This window comes from Cyprinus carpio, chromosome A7 (genome assembly GCF_018340385.1).
Source record: "Cyprinus carpio isolate SPL01 chromosome A7, ASM1834038v1, whole genome shotgun sequence".
In the NCBI taxonomy this organism is placed as follows: Eukaryota; Metazoa; Chordata; class Actinopteri; order Cypriniformes; family Cyprinidae; genus Cyprinus; species Cyprinus carpio.
Window position 1 is genome coordinate 32,787,888 of NC_056578.1, and position 8,731 is coordinate 32,796,618.

The 8,731-nt window shown below is 37.4% G+C and overlaps 1 protein-coding gene and 2 long non-coding RNA genes across 3 annotated transcripts; 2 read left to right on the forward strand and 1 right to left on the reverse strand.

Annotated features, from left to right (window-relative positions):
* The first annotated feature begins 3,527 nt into the window (after positions 1 to 3,527).
* On the forward strand, positions 3,528 to 4,242 carry LOC122145472. The gene is made up of 3 exons (XR_006160355.1): positions 3,528 to 3,542; positions 3,851 to 3,895; positions 4,073 to 4,242. It is a non-coding gene; the product is annotated as an uncharacterized LOC122145472 (long non-coding RNA).
* A 329-nt stretch (positions 4,243 to 4,571) lies between these two features.
* On the forward strand, positions 4,572 to 5,573 carry LOC122145473. The gene is made up of 3 exons (XR_006160356.1): positions 4,572 to 4,622; positions 5,077 to 5,265; positions 5,379 to 5,573. It is a non-coding gene; the product is annotated as an uncharacterized LOC122145473 (long non-coding RNA).
* Positions 5,574 to 6,649: 1,076 nt separating this feature from the next.
* LOC109078861 (nanos homolog 1-like) lies at positions 6,650 to 7,429 on the reverse strand. Its single transcript, XM_019094042.2, has one exon. It carries the CDS (start codon positions 7,313 to 7,315, stop codon positions 6,890 to 6,892), a length of 426 nt encoding a protein of 141 aa, XP_018949587.1. The 5' UTR covers positions 7,316 to 7,429; the 3' UTR covers positions 6,650 to 6,889.
* Between the last annotated feature and the right edge of the window lie 1,302 nt (positions 7,430 to 8,731).

Below are 8,731 nucleotides of genomic sequence, written 5' to 3' on the forward strand. Positions count from 1 at the left end.
TTGGTATTTTAAAAACAAAACTTACATTTAACTATAGACAAAAAAAATGCTCCAAACGTTTTTTTCTAAATTAACTTTATAAAAAAAATATGAAATGATCTCATATAATCCACTTTTCCATTAAAATACAAAAACTGAACTATTTTAATAGCTGAAACAGTAGTATATAAGCTGTTTTTGGAGAAGGGGAAAAAAAAGACTGGCTAAGGTCTACAGGTCCTTCTCAAAAAATTAGCATATTGTGAAAAAGTTCATTATTTTCCATAATGTAATGATAAAAATTAAACTTTCATATTTTAGATTCATTGCATACCAACTGAAATATTTCAGGTCTTTTATTGTTTTAATACTGATGATTTTGGCATAACGCTCATGAAAACCCAAAATTCCTATCTCAAAAAATTAGCATATTTCATCCGTTTAGATTCATTGCACACTGTTTTTAATACAAAAAAGTCAACCGTTCAAATAATTATGTTCAGTTATGCACTCAATACTTGGTCGGGAATGCCTTTTGCAGAAATGACTGCTTCAATGCGGCGTGGCATATGAGGCACTAAACAGCCCTGTGGCACTGCTGATGGTGTTGCAAAGGGCCCAGGATGCTTCGTGATTAATCATAGCACAGCCTTTAAGCTCATCCAGAGTGTTGGGTCTATATGCGTCTCCACTTCTTTCTATTCACAATATCCCACAGATTCTCTATGGGGTTCATGGTCATGAGATATGTTGGGCAGGAGATATTGAGCACAGTAATACCACATGGTCAGTAAACATATTTACACACACAGTTGAGTTTTATTGGCACTGTATAAGCAGGTGCCAGGTCTATGCTGACTAAACGAAATCTTCATCTCCATAAAAGCTGTTTCAGCAGATGGAAAGCAGACCCGAAGTGCTGACCAAAATCACATTCTGATTTTTGGTTAGCTGCATTTTTGACCCTGCCCCTTGATAAAAACAGCACTTGCTTTCATCCGGAAAAAGTACTTTTGGACCACTGAGCAACAGTCCAGTGCTGCTTCTCTGTAGCCCAGGTCAGGCGCTTCTGCCGCTGTTTCTGGTTCAAAAGCACACGCCTGTGCACGGTGGCCTCTGATGTTTCTACCCAGACTTCAGTCCACTGCTTCCGCAGAGGTCCCCCAAGGTCTGGAATCGGGTCCTTCTCCACAATCTTCCTCAGGGTCCGGGTCACCTCTTCTCGTTGTGCAGCGTTTTTTTGCCACACTTTTTTCCTTCCCACAGACTTCCCACTGAGGTGCCTTGATACAGCACTCTGGGAACAGCCTATTCGTTCAGAAATTTCTTTCTGTGTCTTACCCCTCTCGCTTGAGGGTGTCAATGATGGCCTTCTGGACAGCAGTCAGGTCGGGCAGTCTTACCCATGATTGCGTTTTTGAGTAATGAACCAGGCTGGTAGTTTTTTAAAAGCCTCAGGAATCTTTTGCAGGTGTTTAGAGTTAATTAGTTGATTCAGATGATTAGGTTAATAGCTTCGTTTAGAGAACCTTTTTCATGATATGCTAATTTTTTGAGATAGGAAATTTTGGGTTTTTCATGAGCTGTATGCCAAAATCATCAGTATTAAAAACAATAAAAGACCTGAAATATTTCAGTTGGTGTGCAATGAATCTAAAATATATGAAAAGTTTAATTTTTATCATTACATTATGGAAAATAATGAACTTTTATTCACAGCCATATGCTAATTTTTTGAGAAGGACCTGTATATTTGAGACCCGTAAGGGCTCTAATTTACTTCATCCAACGCTGTTTTTGTTCTCTGGTCATTTTCTGTGAGCATGCTCTTGATATACGTAAGCATTTATATCACGTGATAAAGGAACGACTCAAACCGGAGGACTCGAGAGATGAACTAATCAATTCTCTTTCCGGCTCAGACTGCATAACATGGTGACATCTAATTCCCTGTACAGCTACACTCATAGAATGTTGCGCATGGCATGGAGTGTAACGAATCATGCTCCCCTCGAACGACTCGTTCTTCCTCGAGGTCATATTAAAGATCTCGTTCAAAATGAACGAATCGTTCAAGAACGACAGATCACTATGTCGCTTTAAGAAATGCACTGTTGGCGCGGCTGCCAATAAAACGAAAAGAAGAAGAAAGAAGAAGAAGAAGAAGTCGCTTTAAGAACATTTCCCTCGCCTGGCTGAGTCTTTCAGTATTAGGCGATTGATGTAGGCGTGCTCTAACAGAATCCGGCTCGCACGTTTTCAACGCGGGAGTCTGTTTTCCGGAGTTAATATTTCTCAGGTAAATACGGTGAATAATGTTATACAATCTTATTTATACACACGTGTGATGCCATGTTCGGACGGTTAATTTTTGTTGAACTTGGTGTTCCCCTCCTGTTCTAGCCCCGCTAAAAAATGCTTGCGTCAGACTGGCTGGTGTAACGTGAATACCTTGGCCTGCAGTGATGGATGCTGGCTAGGATGTCGACAGCTAACTTAATAAAGGAGTTAATACAATTTGTTATCGAAGTCACTTGGAAGAGGAGAGGAAAAATTTGATGGTGAGTATGCTGTTACATTTTGTTTAAAAGTGTTTTGAGGAATTTGTCCCCCGTGATATCTGGATGATCTTTTTTTTATCCTCCTTTCATACCTTGTTGCTTAAATAATAACTAACTATGGCCACTACGGAATATATTTGCAATATTAACATTGTAACGGTAATTAGTGAGTTGACGTTTTTACATTTTGAGGCATATTTTCCCTCGCTTCTCTTTACGAGCATGACCTATTATTTTGTAATGGGTCCGCAGGATAGTTTTCCTAACGCACTCCTTATCACAATTGGCAGCCATTTTTGTGTAGATACGCAAAAGCAATGGATTTATCAAGTAAAAGGACATCATCCAAGCGAATATTTATTCGCTAAGCAAAAACATGAGAAGTAACTTCAGATGTTGTTGTAAAGCGGGGAAGGTGCTCTCTCTCACTTTTAAAAAGTGTAAATTTAATCTCCTCTGCAGTTTTTTTATTTTTTTTTTTTTTTTCCTCGCAATCGCTAGGTGATGTTCATAGAGAATTTATTTTCTGGCAGTGTTTTTTATTCGATAATCCAAAATGAGGGTACTTTGTACATTCATGGATCTAAGCGCTGAACACTCCTAATGCTTGTGGGTTTTTATTTATAACACCTCTCATATATAGAATAATCATTATGTAGTTTTTTATCCAGCAGTGTAATTTGCTCTTCCTTATCCAATTAATAGGAAAAGCTTCAAAACACTGGTTTAGTACAATGCTTCAGTTTGATGGGGGTACTTAAATGATACTATCTTTTTCTCCTTCTTCTTTTTTTGTAATTATAGCACAACTGGCGTTGATGGAGAGCTGTTGACATCGGAATGACTGAGATTCTATTGATTTCATTCCTCTTTGAGGGATTCATTTAAAAAACAAGCAAAAGTCCATTAGATATAATGTTGGTTTCAGCAGATGAAGGAGATAGTGACATTGAACTCTTCGAGACCTGTGCGCAGAAAACCCAATCAAAGAGCTGGAGCAAGGTAATTTCTGTTTAATAATATTTCATTTGTTTCAGAGAGCTATTCTAAAAGCAAATCTTAAAAGTAGCTAGGTTATTTCCCATGCATGCTTCTTTTACTAGTGCTTAGTTTATCAATTTCTGTAACATAATGTATTAGAGGTGCTTTAAAATTTCAGCTATTTTTTTTGTCAAAAATATCAGCAGAAAATACTACTTCAGCAGATAAGATAACAGAAGCTTTGACATGGAGAGTGTACAGTCTCAGCCCAGTGTGCCCAGAATGTTTGGTGCATCACTATTTATGTTTACTGTATAATTATTTATTAGGTTACCACAGTGTATGAATTGACGACTAAGATGATCAAGTAAAGGGTATGGCACATATTTTAAATAAAACTTTTTGGTAAAATTCTGAAGTTTTTGTTTTTGTTTGTTAATGTAATAATTTGTCTTTTCAGTACTGAAACTGGTACTTTACAGTATTTGTGCTATTTTATGTATACCTGCAACACTGCAATGTCTAAATATTACTTTCTCTTTTGGCAATAGTAATATCAGCCCGTCAACAGCTTTCCCTGAATTTTTTGAAGTTCTGAAGTTCCCATTTGAAGTTCAGGCCAAGTTGGACCGAAAAGAATGCAGACTAACGTCATCAGACCGAAACAAAATTATTAGAACGTTGTATGAAAGCGTGGCTCAGTACAAAATGTAAGTATTTCTCATTACCTGTACCTGTTTCCCATTTCATTCAATTTATACAACATTTAATGCTACATCATGGGTTGTAAATATTTTTGTAGGTCTCTAACTCCAGGCGAGTATGGTTCAAGTGGCTAAGGCCCTTGACTCTTGAGGTATCCCTTTTTAAATTTTAAAAGACAAATGGAGGGGCAGGTATGGAATGTATTTTTTTGTGAAATACTTTTTTTTTTTTTTTTTGATAGCACACTTCGGCACGTCCTGAAAGCAAGTTAAATTTTTTTTTTTTTGATTCGGAAAACCTTTGGCTGAGTTGATGAAGAATGTGAAACGACTTTGGTCATTTCAAAAAAAGTCTGCACCTGAAGAAAGCAGTTGCAAAGAAATTACAAGGCCTTTGGTGAGGAGCATATTTTTAATAATATTAATATTTTTACACTTGTTACAGTGTATTGTTCTCAAATTTAGTGACAAGATGAAAAAACATTTCATTAGTCTCTTGCCTAAAATAGAAATACTAGGGATGCACCAAAGAAAACTTCTTTGGCCAAAAACGAAACAGAAAAATTCTCGATGCACAGAAATTTCCTTGTCAGTGTGTTATTTTCGTTGGACTTTGAGCATAAGCGGTACACAAGCGGAACACACTTTTATGGAGCAAAATATTGAGCGGAGCATCACACCGTTCAGTAATAGCAGCTAGACGGAGAGTGAAACCTGCGTATATGTTCAGCTCATATTTTTGGCACTTTTTCAACGAAAATGCCATTTTTGGCCAGTAATTTTCAGCAGCAAAATTTCGGTGCATCTCTAGCAATAAAATTCTATCTGTTTTGTTTTTGTCTCTGCACAAGGAGAATAATGCTGTTGGAGAGGATGCTACATCAATAGAGGGACATGTGAAAGTCCTGCAGGACCAATATAGAAGGACACAGTCAGAGACTCACATTGTTGAATATCGAATGAGGAGGAACTTTGCCTGGAGGCGGCAGGAGATTACTAGTGGTATGACTGTTGAAGATGTCAACAAATATCCATCAGGGGTTAGTGTGCAAATTATAATTCTGAAATTACACAAACTCATTAACATGTAGAACACTAAAACTGTATAAAATCCTCTGATTTACTCATGCTTGTCTTTTTCAATTAACTGCAGCCTTATCAAGAAATTGGTTTCCTGTATAAATGTGTTCAACTGAGCCGCCACTTTCGAGAACATTTTGGACACATTACATCCAGCGTGCTACGGCTTGCTCAAGGGAAATCCCCTTTAGCAAAGCTGCACAAAGAAGCTAGAGAAGAATCTCTCATTGAAGACCATCTTGTGACTCCTAAACTTTATTTAGCACTTTATTAAAGCTTCCTATCAAATTCTGCCTTTGATAGAGTTTCTTATACATTTGTTTGTATCACATTTATGTTCCAGGATTGATTTTTAAAGCAGCACTTCGTATTGCCAGGCCTTGTTCAGAGAGAAAAAACTTGAACATTTCATTGTGCTTTGGAGAGGTGTTATATAGTACCTCTGTTTTAAATTTCTGTGCAATTTTTAAACCGTTTTTTGGCCAAATGCAAATGGGTGAATATTAATTATCTTAGTTCTTTTATGCATGTCATTCTTCTCCATCAGTTTAGTCAAATTGCTGAGAAAATTACCGATACAGAATCTGTTTTTTGCTTTGTCATTTAGAGGAACCATCTTCACCATATCATACTGTTCAAGTAGAGGAGACCACTGACTGGAAAACTGTGCTTACAAGAAGAGTCACTGCAGTCATCAGAGTTGATGGGGATCGGTGATAGACTTAACGGTGTGATGAAGGGCTCTTGCAGCATTTTTTGTGCTTATTTCTGCCTTCGCTAATTTGACATATATCCATCCCATTTGAAGAACACCCTGGTGTTTCTTCAGTGGTATGTTTTGAGAGTTACTGTGGATGGTGACAAGCCTCTCTACTTACCCCAGTTACCAGAATAATCAAACTTTCTTAACTCACAAGTGGCCGTCGCTGGGGTTTTCTCAATTCTAGCAGATCTGCACCATTGTCGCAAATCCATACAAATATGAGCAGAAAATATCTGAGAGCACAAAAAACAGAAAAATAACCAAGGAAAACATGATTTTGTGTGCAAGTTGGATAATTTTGCATTAATATTTCAGTTTTGTGAAATATTATTTTAAATGTGTTTAAAGTTTTGATTTGCTTATTATTTTTTAAATGCGTTATTACATTTTTGATTTACGCTTATTTTTCGATCCGTGACCATCGTTTGCTATTCTGAAAACATTTGTTTTTATTTTTAAATTTTGTGCAATATATTTTTACATGAGTTTTTAAATATGGTTTTATGCTTATTTTTTTATTCATGACTGCAAAATTTGGCGGAAGCCTGTTAAATTTATAACATTTGTAAACATAAAATTGAACAATTTTACAGTCAGCAGGTGTTGATTTTGTGGTTTTAAAATAAATTTAATTTAAATACAATTCAAAGAAGAAAACCTGTTTTTGATGCACTAGAAAAACATTTTAATTTTTAATCATAAAAACGCATATTAATCATAAAAACACATTTCAACCATTAACAGGTAAACAACTTTCTTTTTTTGAACATATTTTTATAACAAACGAACACAAACGTACAGTGCTGACAGAGTCCACTGATTCACGAGTCGCCGGTCATCGGTGTGTTTATCCTCGGACAGTAGTTGCGGGTGTGCGCCCAGTCTCCGGTGGCGGAGCAGAACGGACACACATAGCTTCGCAGGATCGGGCAGAGGATGCGGCCGTCTTGGGCTTTAAGTTTGTGACTCCTGTACACCAGCGGCGTCTCTCCGTTTTGTCGGCAGAATCCGCAGAGGTCCCGCGGGGTCTGCATTTCGAGGCTGGAGGAGGCGGAGGTGCTGGAGCCGGCTCTCATGAAACCCTCCGCGGGCGTCCCGCTGACATCTGCGTCTTGTGCTCCGTCTCGATGCTGAAGCAGCTGCGATAGTGTCTTGTGAAGGTCCATGTAGTCCCGCCACATCAGGAAACAGCCGTCAGCTGCGGGGATGACCTTCTCGCGCTCGGTCAGAGAGGAGGACTGCATCATGTCCAGTTTTATGGCAGGTGTGTGTCATTCATCATCACCCCCAACTATTTATAGCCAGACAGACTCCAGACAGGAATGCGGTTGTCTTGGGAACCGAACAGCTTTCACACACTTGGCCGAGGTCGTCGCAAGGTCAGTAGGGTTAGGTAATTACTGAGCGCACGTGAGCGCTGCTGTTCCGTCTTCGACTGTCTGGATTTTGCCATTGTAACATTTTGTAATTAGTCACCTTAAGAGGGACTTTCCAATGCCCCCTTGCATCCTCCCTAGTCAAGACAAACTTTAGGAGAAGCCTAGCCTGAAAGCTTTTTTCTAATTATATATATATATATATATATATATATATATATATATATATATATATATATATATATATATATATATATATATATATTGTTTTTAAATATTTACATGTAAAAATATAATTAATTTTCTTAATAAAGTTTCTTATTTCCTTTGTTTGATTTTGGTGTGAATTTATGACCTGGATACAGTATTTAGGTGAGGTTCACTAATTGTTGTTTGTTTGTTTCTTGGCACCATTTTACCAGATACCAGAAAACTTGCATTTACAAAAAGACTCGGGACCCTGTGTATCACAAAACAACAATCTCGCCAATCAGTTTCTGGGAGTCTGTGCCTTAGTCTCGGAACAGGTAACCAAACCTTTTCTAACCATTGCAGCTGTATTTTTGTACCTAATCTACGAGTATGTTTATAATCTACAGTATATTTATATTTTTAATATGATCATATTCTCTCTTGACCTGGTAAGGACTCTGGCAGCTGCATTTTGGACTACCTGTAGCTTGTTTGTGAGGATGCAGGACAGCCACCTAGCAGTGCATTACAATGAATCCAGTCTAGAAGTGTCGCTTAGATACATGAAACTAGCTTTTTCTGCATCAGGAAACAGGTAGCATGTGTTTAAGTAGCCTTGAAAAGCAATGTTTCACTACAAGATGGAAGAATGCTGTTTTTTAGCTTAACATGGGAAATATGATTTTCAAAGAACAAGTTACTGTCTAATATAACACCCAGATTTTTGACTGTGGAGGAAGTAACAGTAGATTTTGGTTAATAAGTAATATCTCTGTCTTATCTGAATTTAATAGGAGAAAATTATTGGTCATCAATCTTTTACATTTTAACACCTCTGTTGGCTTAAGTCAATTTAAATTTCATCTGGTCTTGTCTAAAGGGAAGATTTGAAATGGGTCTGTAATTTGCCAGTTCACTGAGTTCGGTTGTGTGGTTTCTTAATAAAACTATGCCGCCAAGCAGATGGTTTTGGGAGGTGACCTAAAGATAGCAGCCAGTTAATAATATTGAGAATGGTTTTTTTAGGGGTAACAACTCTTTCCAGTAATTTAGTGGGTACAGGATCTAATAAACTATGTTGTTGGTTTTAAGTAC